The following is an 18,827-nucleotide window of genomic DNA, read 5'->3' on the forward strand; positions in this document are numbered from 1 at the left end:
GGGAAACATTATTTCTCAAATGCAACCTTGTTTCTCAGCAACCAGTGGAGCCCCCAGGGCCGCAAGTGAAGGGGGGACTCGCCTTCTCTCACCCTCCAGCCTCACCAAAAAGGAGTTTGAAAGAGGGGAGCTGTGCTGCTCCCCGCCCAGCTGTAGCACCCTCCCAGCTGGACAATACATCCTCTGTCCTCAGCCAGGAGATCCGCCTCTGGAGTCAGCTCTGCCCCTTCCCCCGCTCTTCCTGGTTCCCAGCGCCCAGACCCTCCACCGAAGTTCCCCCTGACCCAGTGCTCCTCCAGCCAGGACAGCCCACACCCTCACTGTCCTCCTCCTATGGTCCCCCACCCCAAGGATCTGAGCACACTCGGTCACAGACATGGGATCACCCCAGACAATGGAAGAGGGGGTTCAGCCTTCAGTGCCAAGATGGGCTGCCCTCTGCATAGTCAAGGTAAGAAAACCTGCCTGGAGGGAGGTCAGAGGGTGTGCCTGAATTCATTTCACCTTTGCTAACCGCAGGCTGGCCTGCCTTCCCCTTCCTTTCTGCAGCTCCCGCTGCTTTGAGCTGGTAATGCCCCGCTGGGCCCATGTGCCACCCATGTTTATTTCACACCCCCCCCCCCCACGAAGCCACCTCCTGTATAATCTTTCACTATCGCCCTTCCTAATCAGCTTCCCTCCTGCAGCCTCCTTGTCTCCTGGTCCCCACATTGAGAGCAGGAATCAAGTCTGAGCTGGAAGTCGAGCTACCCATCCTATGACCGGCTCCCAATTCCTTGGAATCTCAAGTTCCTCTTAGGGGCAGCAATACCAGCATGAATGTGAGGCTTTAGCCCTGCCCACTGCTCTGGGATCCAATCAAGTGCCTCCTCTCTTGGTACCTTTAGAGATTGGAACCCACCCCCTTGGGATACACCTTGGAGCCCAGTCAAAGACCTTAATGAACTCTGGGAAGGGCCAGATGTTAAAAGAGCTAGCTCTAGGCTCCAAAGAAATGAGCAAAATTTCATGTCAAATGTATCTCGACTACATAATCAAATCTTGCCAAAATGCCCGGAATGACCTTCAGCCCTGCCCCTTCCCCAGCAGCCTCTGATCCCTGTCACTCTCCTCCCATCTTCTCCAAACTCCTCCCAGCACCTCCCTACCTCTTCCTTCCCCGCTCCATTCCAACCGCCCAGCCCTTCCTCCAGCCCCCAGGGACTCCCGCTGCTCCAACCTCTAAGACTGCCTGTTGGAGACCAACTCAGCCAAGAGCAGTAAGATCCAGGCTCCCCAGTCCGACACGCCCACCCTTTCCAAATGCCAGTCTCCAGGGGGCCCATACTGTCGCCAAGTGCTGCTTCACAGCCTCTTCCCTGCCACCAGATTGGAATCAGGCGCTCCACCCCCTGGAAATCAGAACCAGACTTGCGCGGCTTCGCCAAAGGCAAGACAAGCACAGAGAGGACCCAGCTGAGGGATGAGACAGGGAGGGACGGGGGGCCTCAGCGTTGGTGGTATTGGTGCCTCGAGCCGGCTTAGGCATTGAGCCCTGGGCACTGGCTCTGCAGAATCCACCACCACCACCACACCCCCCGCCCAGTTTTCATCATGGAAAATCCAGAGGGGAGGGTCGGGGAGGGAGAAAGTTTCAGGAAGTGTTCACTGCTAAAGAACATTGGAGAATCCGGGAATGGGAATCGATTCAGAGCTTCTAGAAAGACATCCCTTCCCTATACCTTCCCCGCCAGGGTGGCACAACTCAGACCAGCCCCGTGGCCATTAGCTCAGTTCCAGGAAGTTGCTATCCAATACCAGACCCAGACGCTGCAAAACACGTGAATGAGGTTAGACCACAGAATGAACTTCCATCTCCATTCGGAAGTCTGGGACTTGAGTTAAATGCGAGAAGACTTTCTTAAGTCTCCTAGGGAGTGGGAATGACAGTCCAGCTCCAAAGCAGTGTGATGGACGGGCTGACTGGAGCTGCTTAGGGGGAGGGGGGTGGGGTTTGAATTCGGCGTGGAGGTCTTCTGCTGTGAGTCCTTTGGGGAGAATAGGTGGCACCCGACAAGTCCCCGTGGGGCAGAGGAACAAGGAAGGGTGTCCAGAGACTTGGGACACAAGTGACATGTAGTATCTTCATCTGACTCTGGCGCCCCAGTGGGTAGGTGGCGCTAGCCCCCACCAGACCAGGCTTCGGGGTCAGGCCCAATCCCAAACACACTCCTGTGGAGTGGCCGTGCTGCCGTCTCTGAGATCGTCCCGGCCCTGTGTTCTCCGCGTCCGCCTCTCTCAATCTCTCCCCATCTCCCCGTCTCTCTGTCTCCGCCAGGCTCTGCGCTCCTCTCCTCTCGGCTCTTTGTAAGCGTGGGTTCGCAGGGGAAGGTGGGGAGGAGAAGCGGGCGCAGGAGGACGACGAGGGGGCGGGGAGCGGGCGGACGTGGGGATTGGAGCGGGGAAGGAGGGAGGGGAGCGCGCGTGAGGGCGGAGAGGGCGGGCGCGGCAGCGGGCCGCGGGCGGGCGGGAGCCCAGGCGAGCGCGGCGCGCCCGCTCCCGCCTCCTGCGCCTCCTCCGCGTGCCTCGGCGCGGGCCGGCGCGATGGGCTGGCCCGGGGGCTCCCCCTGCTGCTGCCCCGCCCCGCCGCGCCCCCGCCCCGCCGGGCGCCCCCCGCAGGTGAGTGGCCGCGCCGCGCCGGGCGGGAGGGCGGCGGCCTGTGCGTCACGGCCGGGGGGCAGTGCCGGGGGCGGGCGCCAGGGGGCGCGGGGCTGCCGGGGCTCGAGGGCCGCGGGGAGCGGAGCGGCGCCCCAGGGCTGCGGCGGGGGCGCGGGGGTCGGGGGTCGGGGGTCGGGGGTCGGGGGTCGGGCGGGCCGCGGCGAGCAGGGCAGCTGGAGGCCAGGAAGGTGACAGGGGCGGGCGCGGCCCGCGGTCACACGCCGCTCGGGGCCGCCACGCCTCCGCGCGTCCTGCGCGTACACGCCGCCCGGCTGGCGCTGCTCCGGCCCGCCACGCACTCGCTCGCCGCCCCCCTCGCCGCCCCCCGCACGAGGCGCCGCTCCTCGACGGGCACCACCCCCCCACCCCTCCGCGCGCGGGCCCCGGACCTGGGCGGGAACTGGCGGGGCGAGTGCGTGTGAGGGTTTTCCCTTTCTCCTTCACGTCTGGGGAAACCGAGGCAGAGAGCGGGCACAGAGGAGGCTGATGAGGTTCCTGCCCCCCTCCTCAGCCTCTTCTGCTGCTACTCTAGGTTCCCAGATCCCACCGGGCACGCTCATATCCCCCCCCACCACCCCCCGCCTTCGCTCCCTCTCTCCTTCCCTGGGCCTCACCCCTCCTCCGCGCTCCCGGCCTCTCATCCAACCACAGCTATTTCCAGGAAGGGGGAGTGTGGGTGGAGGGGTTTCTCCAAACAAACCCAAGGCTTTGGAGTGAGAGGGGGCCAGGCTAGGGGAGAGGCTGACAGGCTCTGGAATGTTCCAGGCAGGAGGAGGGCGAGGGTCCTCGGGGGTCTGGCCATGCCTTCCCAGCCCTGCCCGAGGGAGGTACTTTCCTCTTAGCTCTGGCTGAGGGATAAGCACTCTGTCACCTCCATCTTCCCTCAGAGGTGTTCCACTGGGTGGGGAGGGACTCAAAGCCATGCTTCCCTGGCCACCCAACACACAGGTTAGTGCACCCCCCACGAGGAGAACACTGAGGGTCAGAGGATGGTTGGGGACCTGTTGCAGGTGAGGGTGACCGTCAAGTGAAGGGACTTTCAGCCCCTCCGGAGGCAGCAGGAGTAGAAAGAAGCATGCTGGAGGGGTCCTGGTCATGCAAGACGAGCAGAAAAAGGCCACCCCCACCCACCTACCCCACTGCCCCTCCTCCCCCAGTTGCCCACACTGGCCAGGGGCCTAGAATGTCATGGGACCCAGCCAGGGCCGGTGGGGTGGAAGTGGGCTGCGGAGCCACTGCCCTCTCCAGTTACAGCCCAGGGGCCCAGTCTTTGCCACACAGATGGTCCTCTGGCCAAGGTACTCTGGGGACAGACTTCCTGACCTGGAAGGAGAATCAGGCCTTCAAAGGAGAAGAAGCCTCAGCCCAGGCAGGTCCAGGGAAGAGCTGAGCGGGCTCCCATCAGGGGGCTCATCCCAGAGAAGGCAGGATTAGACCAGCCCCAGGGGCAAGAGGGCGGAAGAGGGACCTCTGAGGACCTGGTGGGAGAAGCCAGAGCTGGGGGAGTTGCCTGAGCTCTGGGACATTCAGTAAATGCCATGCAAACCAGGGGGGGCATGTTTACACATTCTTTCAAGTGACAGCTCCAGTTGGGGTGGGGGGAGGCTGCTGTCCAAGGCTTGAGGCCGAGGACCCCCAGGCCATTAACCCCTTATACTTTTGGAAGATTACTGCCCCCCCCCCCCCTTCCCAAGGCCCCAGTCCACCTCCTTCCCTTGCCTCCCGGGACAGGAAGTTGGCCATGTTCCCAGGAGGGAGGCAAGAGGCCCATGGAGGGGGGGTGGAGTATGTGTTGGGAGGGGGCCTCTGGTCCAGTCCTCAGACCCTGTGACAGCTGCTGAGGAAAGAGGGCAGAGCTGGGAGAGCCATGAAGGTAGTCCTCAGGCTTCGGTGGCAGGGAGGGAGAGGGCCCCAGCCCTAGGGCCTGGGGTGGGGGCCAAGTGGGGGCTCGAAAGAGGGGCTGGGCATCTGAGGTCTGGCTAAAACCAGCCCAGGGAAGGGGTGAGCGGAGACTGGGTCAGGAGCAGAGCAGCTGGGGGCTGCAGGAGGAGGGCCTCCCATGCCTTGAGCTGGGGCGGGGGAATGGATCACTCCTGTGGGCAGAGCATTCCTCCGCTGGAATCTGGCCCTTCAGTGTGTAGGGGGTGGGAGGCAGTGCATGGTTTCCTTTTCCTACTTCACAACTGGTGAAACTGAGGCAGGATGCTGGCCCTCAGGATGCACTCCAGATCCTGGGCTGGCCGGGGTAGCGATTCCCAGCTCCCCCTCCCTCCCCACTGGAAGTCCCCAGAGAGCCTGAGGGTTCAGGCTGGAAGGCTGGCCTGGCCAGGGACACGGTGTTCCCCACTGGCCCTTGAGCCCTGCCCTAAGACCTAAATTCCCACCCCGCCCCTGCCCCGCCCCACCGGGGGCTGGATCTCAGGATCCCTATAGATCCCTGGATGGGGTGGATCCCTGGGCAGGGGCAGCTCCAGAGCAGGGGGTGGGGTTAGAGGGCAAAAGATCCTGGGCTGACACTCCCAGCAGGGTAGATCCTGGGAATCTGATCTCCTGGCCTCCCCCACCCACCCCCCCCACTTCCTGGAGCAGCGACCTGCCCCCTTCCCGCCTGCACTCCCCTCCACTTCCAGGGCTGGGCTGCTCCTCACACCAGCCAGACAGCCTGCCCTCCACCCAGGGGAAGCGGCTGCCTCCGCCAGGCCGCTTCCAGGAAGCCCCGGGCCAGGCCCCAGCATTGTTCGGGCCCCGCGGCCGGCACCCCAGCCAGCCGTGGAGGCCGGACACCATGAAGTCCAGCGGCCCCGTGGAGAGGCTGCTCAGAGCTCTGGGGAGGAGGGACAGCAGCCGGGCCACCAGCAGGGTAGGAGTGCCCGCCGCTGGGCAGAGGAGGGGCAGGGGTGGAGGTGTGGGTAGTGGGGGAGGGGGCCAGGATGCAGGCCAGGCCCTTTTCTCAATTCCAGCTTCCTCAGTCTTCTCCCCCTGCCCCCCATCCCTTCTTACTCTGCCCCTTTGGGGTGTCCAGGGCTGTGGCGTGAGGCAGCAAAAGTTTGGGTTAAAGCAAGACCTGCTGTCCGTTTTAGCAACTCTGTCACCTTCCCTGCCCTAGTGCAGGCCAAGCCTGGGGCTCCTGGCCCCCGAACCTGTGCCCAGATATACTTCATTGTAGGACCTTTCCAGGTACTGTCCTGGAGCCCCAGGACAGGACTAAGAGATCAGGCCTTTCCCTGAGCCGAGGAGTTGGGAGGAAATGGGGTGGGGGTGGCAAAGGAAGGGAGGGAGGTGGCCAGGTCCCAGGAGTGCTTTAGACACGGGGCTCTGCTTTCCACTGACATCAGCTGTGTGTGCTGTTAATTCCAGAATGCACCCGAGTCTCCTAGTGGGTCTGGCAAGGTTGGTCCAGCCCAGGGGTTCAGGTTGGGTTTAATCCAGCTGCTTTGGGGGCAGCCAAGAGACCAGAGGTGCTGCCTGGGGCCCATCAGTCCCTTTCCCCACATTTTCTCACTTTACCCCCAAAAAAGCAGTTCAGGGCAACATGAGGCAATACCATGGAAGTGGGGAGGCAGGAACTTGGACTCCAGAGGAGAAAAATGGGTAAGAGAGAGGAAGAGGAGGCAAATGGTCCCCAGAGGAAAGGAGGAGTGAACCCACAGTGGGAGGGATGGGTCTGAGGTAGGCCTAGGCCTAAAGGGGGCATCCCAGCCTCCTGCCTCACTGGACGGCTGGGTGGGGAGGGGCCCAACAGAGCAGGTGGTCCACCCCCTTCCCAATTCAATTCTGGAATCCCGCTTGAACCTCCTCGAGTGACTCGCTATAGCCAGAAGTAGCACGGTGGCTCAGTACTGCCCCAGGGTGCTGCCTCTGTCTGCCTCCCTCCAGCACTGTGGCCCCTCCTTACACTGTTGCCACCCGCGCCTCAATGCACAATGAGTAAACATGTTGTTCTGACAGGGGGGCCGGGGGGGGGGGGGGGGGGGGGCGGCACGTCAGCTGCCTGGAGCGCGGGGCCGGACAGCGGGAGCCAGGGCGGCAGGACCGGCTGAGGCCACTCCGGCCGGGTCAGTCTGGTGCTGCGTGACCGACATCCTGCATTCACGTCTGCACGCAGGCCTCCATCTAGGGACGGCAGGGTGGGAGGAGGAACAGGCCTCACAGAGGACAGGCAGAGAGCACCCTGCACCAGGAGGAAGACTCTAGGGTTTGGGGTGGCAGTGACCACAAGGTGTCACACACCAGGGCCACGCGAGGGGCCTCAGTGATCCCTTGGGGAGGAGCTGACCCAGCTAGGGTGACGCAAGGGGCCAGATTGCATACACTGTCGAGGACAGGTCCTGCCAGTGCCCGGAAACAGCTGTGGCCAAGTGCGTACTACGAGTGAGGGGCTTTATGAGGAGAGAGGAAGGAAGAAACCAGTGAGGTGCTAAGGCCCTAAGCCAGTCCCATAAATGGGCCCAGTGGGAACTGACACCTCTGTCTGTCTGTCCCTCCACCCCTAGCCTAGGAAAGCCGAGCCACATAGCTTCCGGGAGAAGGTATTCCGGAAGAAACCGCCGGTCTGCGCAGTGTGTAAGGTGACCATCGATGGGACAGGCGTCTCGTGCAGAGGTAAGACGCCCTGTCCTGTGACTCAGAGCCTCCAGCCAGTGCCACTGTGCTCCACAACTGCGGTGGGCCAGCTCAGAGGACATAACCTGTAATGTGCATGCTGCCGGCGGACAGGGCGACAGGGGCGCCAAGAGGCAGCCACCTTCTCTCCCAACAGCCCTTCCTCCCCATGGCAAACAGCCCCAGCAACCCAGGAGACCCAATACTCTCCACAGCCTACCCACCCTGACCTGTGGCTGGGGGCTTCCCTCCTTCCCTTCCTCCTCACCCCCACCCACCCTGGAACATGACCTCTGGCTCCCTCCCTCCCTGGCCTGGGCAGTAGTACCCCACTGCCATATGCCTCCCTTGAACTCTGGTTCCAGGGCCTGGGGAGATGGGAGGAGCCTACCCCTTCTGCCCCTAAGAGGCTCCTGCTAACCCCTCTCCCCACCTCATTCTCCTCTAGTCTGCAAGGTCGCGACACACAGAAAATGTGAAGCAAAGGTGGGTACCTGATGGGGGGAGGGGGACTGGGTCCCTTCCTCCTGTGAAACAGGTTCTCCAGCCACACTAGCATCAAGCCCCACCCCTCTCATCACTGGGGAACCCCAGCTTGGGTAGGAGAGGGTGCTGTACTGGGCCCTTTAAGAACCACCCTACTCCACCCCCTGGAGGGCTGGCCCAGGCGGGTGGACAGCAAGACGGCGTTTGTCTTGGTGCTGTGCCCAGGCTGCAGCTGGCGAGAGGATGGGGGGTGGGGAAGAGGAGGAGAATGAGGAGGAGGAAGGGTGGGGTGGGTGGGTGGGGGAGCAGGACTTGAGAGACTGGGCAGCCGGATGGGCTGTGCCTTCTCCCTGGGGAAGGGTCCTCAGGATGCCAGAGTGGGTCTGGTCCTGGGCCCTGGAAAGGCTGGGCAGAGGTGCCAGCTGTAGATAGTACCCACTGTGCACTGGGAACCTGAGACAGCCCCATCTCGGAGGAGGTGCCCTGGTCCTCCTCCTGCAGTGCGGGGGGTCCCAGGGCCTCGGAACTGGCTTGGGGGAGCAGTGTGCCCAGGGGCGGGGTCTCCCGGTGAAAGAGGCCAGTGTCCGTCCCTGGCCATGGGCTGCCTGCATGGCTCTATATATAACTCCTGCTCTGCAGCTGGATGAATGGGGGTCTGTGTGGGCAGGGGGCTGGGAGCCAAGAGCAACAAGTGGGGGGCCCGGGGTGGGGGACTGAGAGGCTGGAGGGAGGCTCCCTTAAATAGAGGAACCTCAGCTGGAGCCTGCGCCCATCTGCTGACAGCCCCTCCACCATCTTGCTGAAGCTGAGGGGCGGCCCCATCCTCAAGCGCGGGAGAGTCCATTTCACTAGGAGCTCAGCCCCTCACTCGGGTCTCCTTCCAGGTGACTTCATCCTGTCAGGCCTTGCCTCCTGTGGAGCTGGTGAGTGTGCTCTGGGATGGGTGAGGGAGGAAGGAACCTGGCTGCAGTGTCCAGAGGTCTGGTGGCCACATAGAGGGCCCCCAGGAGGTGTCCTTGAATGGACTGCTGTGGGTATTGGGCATCCAGAGGGATGGCATCCAGAGGAGAGGGGAAAAAATGCCTGAGCCCTGTGCTCTTCCTGTTCTTTTGGGTCTGCTGGGGGCTAGGACTCCTCACAGGGCCCCTGGCATGCCCTCTCTCTACCTCCAGGCTGACTGGTCCTTGCCCTGCCCTAACCACTCCCTTTTCCTCCCGCGTCGCCCTCTAGCGGAGAAACACGGCCCCTGTGAGGCGCATAGAGCACCTGGTAAGGTGCTGCTGGAGGAGGGGCGGAAGCGGGTGGCTCTGGGAGTGAGAACCTAGGTTTCTTCAGAGGACAGAAGTTCATGGAAACTTCTGGAGTGGGGAGCCTAGAGTGAGGCTACCGAAAGAGACGTTCACACACGGTTTCTCATCCACCAGGGATCCACCAAGTCTCTTAACCACTCAAAGCAGCGCAGCACCCTGCCCAGGTAAGTGGGCGCGGGGGTGGTCCCACCGGAGCCCTTTCCGATGGCCACACACCTCAGCCCAGGGCAGTGCCCCCCAACAAAGTTCTCCGGGCAGCCCCACGCCCCCCCAGCAGTCCCGCCCACCTCAGGACCCCAGAGGCCTCCCCTGCAGTCGGCCAGACGACCTTCCATCACACTGGCCCCCTCGGGTGCCCGGCCTGCGTTCCTTCCCAGGAGCTTCAGCCTGGACCCGCTCATGGAGCGCCGCTGGGACCTGGACCTCACCTACGTGACCGAGCGGATCCTGGCGGCCGCCTTCCCCGCGCGCCCGGACGAGCAGCGACACCGGGGCCACCTGCGCGAGCTGGCTCACGTGCTGCAGTCCAAGCACCGCGACAAGTACCTGGTGAGGGGCGGGGCCTGCCGCAGCCAGCCAATGAGAGGGCTGGGAGCTCCAGGTGGGCCGGGCTGCTCCCTGACGTCAAGCCCGCGGGGGCGGGGCCGGAGCCGGCAGGGAAGGCGGTGGGCTGGGCCGGGCCGTCACAGCGGGACCGGTCCTTAGCAACCTACTCATTCTGGAGGAAGACTTAGTTAGGGTCGCAGCGAGTGACGCCACCTCCACGCGCCAGCGCGCCTCGCTGCCTGAGGTCACTGCATCTAAAGCCCCCCTTTACTTGCAGCTTTTCAACCTTTCAGAGAAAAGACATGACCTGACCCGCCTAAACCCCAAGGTAAGGGCGATTAAAGCCGTGAAACCGACCCACCCGCACCCAGAAGCCCCAGGCCTTCTGGTTGTTATTAGTAGCAGTTGGCATCTAATTCACACTTAAGCACTTTCCCCTATGACGTGGCACTTGAGACACCCATTGTACGGGTGAGGAAAGTGTTGAGGCTGTCGTAGACAAGCAACAGGCCCCTGACCTTGCCCCTAGACTCCTACACCCTGTCCCTCTTCCACCCCTACCCACCTCTCTTCGTTCGTGGCCCCCACCCTGACTTCCACCCCTGCATTCCCCCCAGGTCCAGGACTTCGGCTGGCCTGAGCTGCACGCGCCCCCCCTGGACAAGCTGTGCTCCATCTGCAAAGCCATGGAGATGTGGCTCAGTGCTGACCCGCAGCACGTGGTCGTCCTATACTGCAAGGTGGGCTGGGACCTTGGGTTCGCAGGGCTGGGGTGCCCTCAGCTTGGGACCCCAGCAGGCTCTCCATCCCTGTCTCCTATCCTCAGGGGAGCAAGGGCAAGCTCGGGGTCATCGTCTCTGCCTACATGCACTACAGCAAGATCTCTGCAGGGTGAGGCTCCCCGGCCCTGAGTGGCCCCTTCCCCCGTGGCCCTTCCTCCAGCTCACCCTTGATGAGCCCCTCTCCCCTGACGCCCACGTCTGTGTGCAGAGAGCCGTTTACTATAAACTTGACCTCTTCACTTCCTTTTCTCCCTTGTGTGCCACCACGGTTCCCAGCAGATGATCTGTGGTAGTTTCCTAGGACTGCTGCGACAGAGTGCCGTAAACTCAGTGGCCAAGACAACAGAAATGTACTGTCCCAGCTCTGGAGGCTAGAAGTGTAAAACTGAGGCGTCCACAGGGCCGCGCTCCCGCAGAGACTCTGAGCGGCATCCTTCCGGGCCTCTTTCTGGCTTCTGGTGGTAGCCAGCCGCCCTTGGTGCTCCTTGGCTTGCAGGGGCAGCACTCCAGTCTCTGCCTCTGTCGTCACATGGCCTTCCTGTGTGTCTGTGTGTCTGTGTCTCTTCTCTTCTTCTAAGGACACCAATCCTCTTGGATTAAGGGCCCACCCTACTCCAGTATAACATCTTAACTAATTACATCTGCAGCGACCCTATTTCCAAATAAGGTCACATTCTGAGGTACATATCTTTTGGGGGGACACAATTCAACCCATAACATGGTCTTACTGTCCCATTTTCCAGAGGAGAAAACTAAAACTCAGGGAACAATTGCCTGAGGTCCAGCAACTAGTGAAGTGACCATCTGTGGGATTTCTAGTTCTCTTGACCACGGCTCAGGGCTTCCTCTAGACGTGGGGGATCGCACCTCTTCCCCCTCCCCTGGGGCTCAGGGATGGGAGGCCAGAATGGAGACCAGCCCTTGATCTCCCCAGGGCGGACCAGGCACTGGCTACTCTTACCATGCGCAAGTTCTGCGAGGACAAGGTGGCCGCGGAGCTGCAGCCGTCCCAGCGCCGGTGAGCAGCCCGGGTCGGGTGGACCTCCATGGCTTCCAGGGCCCAGGCCTGCTCCTTCATGCAGCACCTGACCGGAGCACCTCCCGTGTGCCAGGGCACTGTGGTGCTGAGAATTCAGGCCAAACAAGGTCCCTGCTCTCATGGAGCTTACATTCTAGCGGGGAGAAGCAATAAACCTGTGGAGAAGTAGACAAGATCATTCTGGATGGTGCTATGAAGAACATAAAGCTGAGTCTTGTGGTGAAGAGAGACTTGCAGGACAGTCAGGGCCACCTCGATAACGTGAGGCAGAGATCTAGGGGGTGAGCATTCCGGGCAGAGGGGGCAGCAAGTACAAAATCTTTGAGGCAGCAAGAAGGATGGAGGTTAGAAGCAAGGAGGAACTTTCTGGTGAGCTGGAAGATGGGGAGGAAGTGCTGAGGAGAAGGGCAGGCCTTCCAGGGGTGGGTAGAGGTGTGCATGGTTGAAATGATACAAGGGGACCTCCAGAGAAAGGAGCTTATGTTCTCCTTGACATGCCCCCGCCCCAGGTATATCAACTACTTCAGTGGTTTGCTGTCCGGCTCCATCAGAATGAACAGCAGCCCTCTCTTCCTGCACTATGTGCTTGTGCCCATGCTGCCCGCCTTTGAACCTGGCACAGGTGAGCCCACCTGGGATGTACTCCAGGGGGAGGGCTGTGCCCCACCCCCTCCGCTCACCACCCCTCTGTGCCTTCTGCTTCTTGCCCCGCCAGGCTTCCAGCCCTTCCTCAAGATCTACCAGTCCATGCAGCTCGTCTACACCTCTGGAATCTAGTGAGTGCTCTTCCCAGGCCCCTGCTCCCCCGGAGCCCTGCTCCCTGGGTCCCTGCTTCTCCAACCTTCCTGACACCTGAGCCTCCAGCTCCAGCCACTGCCCCTGAAACTAATACCGTTATGGAGTCCAGTTTACAGATGGGGAAGCTGCTGCTCAGCTAACGGTCTCTCACTCAGGGCTCGGACTCTGGTCTCCCGACTCCCTCCTGCTTCTGCATGCCCACCCCCCAGCCCGAGTGCCTGATTCAGCTCTGCCTTCTCCTCTCTTCCACAGTCACATTGCAGGCCCTGGTCCCCAGCAGCTTTGTATCAGCCTGGAGCCAGCCCTCCTCCTCAAAGGCGACGTCATGGTGAGAGGGCCTGAACAACAAGGAGGGTCCTGGGGGTGAGGCCGGGGCTGGCAGTGTATCTTGCCAGCACAGGCGCTTGTGAGTCATCAATTCAAGGCAGACTGGTGGGGAAAAAGGGAGTCCCCTAGATGGGGGCCACCTTGAAGTCGAGACAGGGTAGAGCTGTGGCCAGACAGTCCCCAAGATAGAAGCACAGAGGAGGCGTAAGTGGACATGAGGGCCTGACCCCCAGTCTCTCTCCCCTTCCCCAGGTGACCTGCTATCACAAGAGTGGCCGGGGGACAGACCGGACCCTTGTGTTCCGAGTCCAGTTCCACACATGCACCATCCACGGGCCACGGCTCACCTTCACCAAGGACCAGCTGGACGAGGCCTGGACCGGTGAGTGGGAGACAAGTGGCATCGGGGCTGGACCCAGATGAGGGCAGGCGGGCGGGGGCCTGACCCCTCACTGTCCACTCCCTGCAGATGAGAGGGTCCCTTTCCAAGCCGCGGTGGAGTTCGTCTTCTCCTCCAGCCCCGAGAACATCAAAGGTAAGAGTAGGGCTTGCACTCGGGGCTGACGGCCAGCTCTCTCTCCCTGCTCCTCAACCCCTGGCCACCTTTCCACAGGCCACACCCCACGGAATGACCCCTCGGTCACCGTGGACTACAATACCGCAGAGCCCGCTGTGCGCTGGGACTCTTACGAGAACTTCAACCAGCACCACGAGGACAGTGTGGATGGTGTGTACGGCAGGCCCAGGCTGGTGGGAGGTGTCGGCTTGGGGGGCGCACTCCTGCCTCCCCAGAGACCCGCCCTGACGTGGAGTCTCCAGCCCTGTCCCTTCTCGCTAACTCTCTCTCTCTCTCCTTTCCCCTGCCTGCCCTCCCTCCCTGATCCTCTGCTCTCAGGCTCCCTGACCCACACCCAGGGCCCCCTGGATGGCAGTCCTTATGCCCAGGTGCAGCGGGGCCCCCGTCAGACCCCGCCAGCGCCCTCTCCAGAGCCACCCCCACCCCCCATGCTCTCGGTCAGCAGTGACTCTGGCCATTCATCCACACTGACCACGGAGCCCACTGCCGAGTCCCCTGGCCGGCCACCCCCAACGGCCGCTGAGCGGCAGGAGCTGGACCGCCTCCTGGGAGGCTGTGGAGTGGCCAGCGGGGGCCGGGGAGCTGGACGTGAGACCGCCATCCTGGATGACGAGGAGCAGCCCCCCACGGCTGGAGGCCCCCCGCTCGGAATGTATTCGGGCCACCGACCCGGCCTCAGCCGCCACTGCTCCTGTCGCCAGGGCTACCGGGAAGGCTGCGGGGTCCCCAATGGGGGCTACTACCGACCAGAGGGAACCCTGGAGAGGCGGCGGCTGGCATACGGGGGCTATGAGGGGCACCCCCAGGGCTACACCGAGCCCTCAGTGGAGAAGAGGCGCCTCTGCCGATCGCTGTCCGAGGGGCCGCACCCCTACCTGCCAGAGCTGGGGAAACCGGCCAATGGGGACTGTGGCTACCGCGCCGCCGGCTACCGGGAGGTGGTGATCCTGGAGGACCCCGGGCTGCCTGCCCTCTGCTCATGCCCCACCTGTGAGGAGAAGCTGGCGCTGCCCACGGCCGCCCTGTATGGGCTGCGGCTGGAGAGGGAGGCTGGAGAGGGGTGGGTGAGCGAGGCCAGCAAGCCCCTTCTGCACCCGATGCGGCCCGGGCACCCCCTGCCTCTGCTGGTGCCCGCCTGTGGGCATCACCACGCCCCTGTGCCTGACTACAGCTGCCTGAAGCCACCCAAGGCTGGCGAGGAGGGGCATGAGGGCTGCCCCTGCGCCGGGTGCCCTGAAGGCAGGTATGGACATCCGGGATACCCTGCCCTGGTGACGTACAGCTATGGAGGAGCAGTGCCCAGTTACTGCCCAGCCTATGGCCGGGTGCCTCACAGCTGTGGGGCTCCAGGCGAGGGCAGAGGGTATCCCAGCCCTGGTGCCCACTCTCCACGGGCTGGCTCCATTTCTCCGGGTGGCCCACCCTCCCCACAATCCAGGAAGCTGAACTACGAGATCCCGGCAGAGGAGGGAGGGGACAGGTATCCACTGCCTGGACACCTGGCCCCAGCAGGACCCTTGACATCTGCAGGTGAGGGGCACTGGGGTGGGGAGTGCCCAGGGCAGAGGAGGGTTCTAGAAGATGGTGGTGAAGGCACAGAGTGAGAAAGAGCTGAGCCAGACAGAAAGCCTGTTCCAGCTCACAGCCCCTCCTCTCCCCTTCCCTGCAGAGTCGCCTGAGCCAGTGTCCTGGAGGGAGGGCCCCAGCGGGCACAGCACCCTGCCTCGGTCTCCCCGAGATGCCCAGTGCAGTGCCTCTTCAGAGTTGTCTGGTCCCTCCACGCCCCTGCACACCAGCAGCCCAGTCCAGGGCAAGGAGAGGTATGCAGAGGGGCCGTGGCTGCCCGGGCACCTCCTCATCCAAGCAGACAGGACAGGGAAGGCTGGAGGGGGGTGGGGGGAGACGGCTCGCAGCGGGGGCTCTGCGGCCCTGCTGACCACCTGCCCTCCCACCCCACAGTGCCCGAAGGCAGGACACCAGGTCCCCCACCTTGGCGCCTACTCAGAGACTGAGTCCTGGAGAGGCCTTGCCACCTGTTTCCCAGGGAGGCGCTGAAAAGGCTCCTGAGCTGCCAGCAAGAAGTGGGCTTGAGCCTCCGACCCCTAGCCCCTTCTCCTCGACCTCCCCGCCCAGCTCACCCAGTGACTGGCCTCAGGAGAGGAGCCCAGGGGGCCGCTCAGACAGTGCTAGTCCAAGGGGCCATGTGCCCACCACGCTGCCCGGCCTGCGCCATGCCCCCTGGCAGGGCCTTCGAGACCCCCCAGATAGCCCGGATGGGTCCCCCCTCACCCCTGTGCCTACCCAGATGCCCTGGCTTGTGGCCAGCCCGGAGCCACCTCAGAGCTCACCCACACCTGCCTTCCCCCTGGCTGCATCCTATGACATCAGTGGCCCCACCCAGCCCCCACTTCCCGAGAAACGCCACCTGCCGGGACCTGGGCAACAGCCAGGAGGACCCTGGGGCCCAGAGCAGGCATCACCACCAGCCAGAGGCACCAGTCATCATGTCACCTTCGCACCTCTGCTCCCGGATAACGTCCCCCAACCCCCAGGTATAAAGGCCTTGAGAGAGGTGGGGCCACCTTGCGAGAACCCAAGGGCGTGGTGTGGGGACAGGGGAGCCCTGGGGCCAAGCTTAGTTCCTCCCTGTCCTAGAGCCCCCTGTGCAAGAGAGCCAGAGCAACGTCAAGTTTGTCCAGGATACGTCCAAGTTCTGGTACAAGCCACACCTGTCCCGTGACCAAGGTGAGATGCCAGCCTGCCCTGCCCTCGGGGCTCTGCAGTCCCACCTTGCAGCCGATGCCCTTGGTGCCTCCTCTGTCCCAGCGGGTTTACTCTGGGCTGGCCTCTCAGTAGCAGGCGATTCTGGGCTTTGGGCCGAAGGAGGTTTAGACTCAACATTGTCAATGCCCTGTTAACTCTAAAGTTCTGTCCCCAGATGCCCAACACTGCCATAGCTGTTAGGGCGACAGGCCTGGGGAACTGGGGAGCAGAGCAGCAGGGCCACATGGGGTCAGTCTGCCACTCTGACAACTTTTCCTCCCACCTCCCCCAGCCATCGCCCTGCTGAAGGACAAGGACCCTGGGGCCTTCCTGATCAGGGACAGTCATTCATTCCAAGGAGCCTACGGGCTGGCCCTCAAGGTGGCTACGCCCCCACCCAGCGCCCAGCCCTGGAAAGGTACAGAATGCCCCAACTTGAGGGAGCAGGCAAGTGGCATGGGGGCTGGTACCAGAGGCAGTACAAGGCGAGTGGGCCATGTCACTTCTTGGTGGGGAGGGGCAGGAAGTGACTCTCCTGCTCTGGAAAGAATCCCAGCAGGGGAGAAGGCAGGAACCTAGAATCTGATAAAGTCTTCCTCTCCCCTCCTCTCAGGGGACCCCCTGGAACAGTTGGTCCGCCATTTTCTCATTGAGACTGGGCCCAAAGGGGTGAAGATCAAGGGCTGTCCCAGTGAGCCCTACTTTGGTGAGAAGCAGGGCCCGGGGACGCTACCCGGGGTTGGTTTAGGGAGGCCAAGGGATCTCAGGGGGCGCAGGGGAAGCAGGAGACATCCCTGGGCCCCTCTGGACTCCCCCCTCTCCCTGCAGGCAGCCTGTCCGCCCTGGTCTCCCAGCACTCCATCTCCCCGCTGTCCCTGCCCTGCTGCCTGCGCATCCCCAGCAAAGGTGGGTGTCCAGGAATCTGTCCTCCCCTCCGCTCCCCACCTGCAGCCAAGGCAGAAGGTCGGGGGTCCTGGCTCCCGGCCTGCCTCCGCTTGCAATGGGAGAGGGAGTTCTCCAGCTCCTAGGGATTGCCACTCCCTGCTGACCTTCCCTCTTGGCCCTGCTTTCCCTCAGATCCCCTGGAGGAGACCCCAGAGGCCCCGGTGCCCACCAACATGAGCACGGCGGCAGACCTCCTGCGTCAGGGCGCAGGTGGGGCCTCTCCCTCCCTCCCTCCGGGCACCAAGTGGGGCATTGCAGATACAGGCTTGGGGCACTGAAAGGCCTGGGCGTGGGCAGGCCCTGACACGGGCATTTAACCCATGAAGGCAGGGGGAGCCCCATGTTTGTAGGGGGTGGGCAGGGGGTCCTGTCTGGGTTCTCCAAGTCTTACAAATCACGGCGGCAGGGAGACTTGTTGGTAGGCCGGTTCTCAGGCCGCTTTCCAGCATTTCTGACTATAGATCTGGGGGAGCCAGAATCTGCCTTTGTAACAAGTTACCCACGTGACTCTAATGCGTTTCGAGCAGCACTGGCCAGGGAAGGTGCAAGAGCTGGTCGGGGGCGACTAGGAGGAGATGGAGATCTGGGGGCTGGTAGAGCCAGTGCTCCCCTCTGACCCACTTCTTGCCCCACAGCCTGCAGCGTGCTCTACCTGACCTCAGTGGAGACAGAGTCACTGACAGGCCCCCAAGCTGTGGCCCGGGCCAGCTCTGCAGCTCTGAGCTGTAGCCCCCGCCCAACCCCAGCCGTTGTCCACTTCAAGGTCTCAGCCCAGGGCATTACGCTGACAGACAACCAAAGGAAGTGAGTATGTGCAGTTAGGCCCTGAGGGGCCCCAATTTCTGGGTGTGACTTTCCCTACCCTCCTTCTCGCAGGCTCTTCTTTCGCCGCCATTATCCAGTGAACAGCATCACCTTCTCCAGCACTGACCCTCAGGACCGGAGGTGACCCTCCCTCCCACCCCTTTCCTCCCACAGCCCTGTGGTCCCATCAGTCCCCACAGACCAGAGAGCCCCAGCCCCAGCCCCTCCTTCAGGAGCCGTCCCCGGGGAACATTCCCTCACAGATCTTCTCCTTCTGCAGATGGACCAACCCCGACGGGACCACCTCCAAGTAAGCCTCCCCACCAGCACAGTCTCCTCCCTCTCCTTCCTCCCCAGCCCTGGCTTTGCGGTCCATTGTGGAAGGAATGCTACACCCCTCCTAACCCTGGCTTTGTCCCCCTAGGATCTTTGGTTTCGTGGCCAAGAAGCCAGGAAGCCCCTGGGAGAATGTGTGTCACCTCTTTGCAGAGCTTGACCCAGATCAGCCTGCAGGCGCCATTGTCACCTTCATCACCAAAGTTCTACTGGGCCAGAGAAAATGAAGGCAGGCCACCAGCTCAGAGCTCACATCAACACTGCGCCCCTCCCAGCACCACACAGCCCTCACTTCCCCTGGCCTGGACCCAGGAGATGCAGGAGCCAGCCCCCTCCCTTAGGAACGGGGAGTGGGCATCAGCCTGGGACACTGCTCTCCTTCCCCACCCCCAGCCTGCTAAGCTAAGTGGACGGGCCCATGGGTGACCTTGCACGTGAGCAGATGGCAGAGATGGGCATGTGAAGGGTGAGGAGGCAGCAGCACTTGAGCCCTGGAGGGGATCAGGACAGCCCCACCTGCAGGAGAACATCAGCCCTGGAGGGGAACAGCCCTGCCAGCTCCACCCGGCTGCAGGGCCCAGCACGGCAGCGGGAGGGGAGAGGTGAAGGGAGCAAGGAGCTCCCTCCTCTGCCTCCCCCTCTGAACAGAGAGATCAGAGTGGGATCACATGAAAAGGGGGGGGAAAGAGTCTATTTTTGTCTAATAATAAAGAATTTCTATAAGATTGAGTTGGAGTTGAGTCATGCCTTGTTCACAGGAAGGTCAAAGCGTCATGGGTCCATGGAACATACCCAGTCCCCAGCCTTGGCCTCAC

At 62.6% G+C, this 18,827-nt stretch overlaps 1 protein-coding gene across 7 annotated transcripts; it reads left to right on the forward strand.

Moving 5' to 3' along the window:
• The first annotated feature begins 299 nt into the window (after window positions 1-299).
• Window positions 300-18,741, forward strand: TNS2 (tensin 2). Of its 7 annotated transcripts, none has more exons than XM_044755525.2 (29): window positions 300-451; window positions 7,191-7,299; window positions 7,748-7,785; window positions 8,670-8,708; window positions 9,016-9,054; window positions 9,210-9,259; window positions 9,473-9,644; window positions 9,919-9,969; window positions 10,259-10,381; window positions 10,468-10,532; window positions 11,358-11,441; window positions 11,972-12,084; window positions 12,178-12,238; window positions 12,513-12,588; window positions 12,840-12,969; window positions 13,057-13,122; window positions 13,201-13,314; window positions 13,483-14,694; window positions 14,834-14,984; window positions 15,124-15,716; window positions 15,820-15,909; window positions 16,220-16,345; window positions 16,541-16,633; window positions 16,756-16,833; window positions 17,005-17,082; window positions 17,508-17,676; window positions 17,749-17,817; window positions 17,957-17,986; window positions 18,101-18,741. In XM_044755525.2, exons 1-29 carry the CDS (start codon window positions 377-379, stop codon window positions 18,237-18,239), a joined length of 4,233 nt encoding a protein of 1,410 aa, XP_044611460.1. In that variant the 5' UTR covers window positions 300-376; the 3' UTR covers window positions 18,240-18,741. The 7 variants fall into 7 exon arrangements, with proteins under 7 accessions (XP_044611460.1, XP_070350327.1, XP_044611462.2 ...); XM_070494226.1 differs by lacking the exon at window positions 300-451 and adding an exon at window positions 2,322-2,346; XM_044755527.2 differs by lacking the exon at window positions 300-451 and adding an exon at window positions 2,479-2,658.
• The last annotated feature ends 86 nt before the right edge of the window (window positions 18,742-18,827 follow it).

Source organism: Equus asinus, chromosome 22 (assembly GCF_041296235.1).
Source record: "Equus asinus isolate D_3611 breed Donkey chromosome 22, EquAss-T2T_v2, whole genome shotgun sequence".
Lineage (NCBI taxonomy): Eukaryota > Metazoa > Chordata > Mammalia > Perissodactyla > Equidae > Equus > Equus asinus.

Bases quoted from the DNA above. Each gene is read 5' to 3' on its own strand.
- TNS2 (XM_044755525.2), top strand. From the start codon at position 377: ATGGGATCACCCCAGACAATGGAAGAGGGGGTTCAGCCTTCAGTGCCA. The intron at 14,985-15,123 runs GTATGCAGAGGG...CCCACCCCACAG, and splicing joins CCAGTCCAGGGCAAGGAGAG to TGCCCGAAGGCAGGACACCA. The intron at 15,717-15,819 runs GTATAAAGGCCT...TCCCTGTCCTAG, and splicing joins TAACGTCCCCCAACCCCCAG to AGCCCCCTGTGCAAGAGAGC.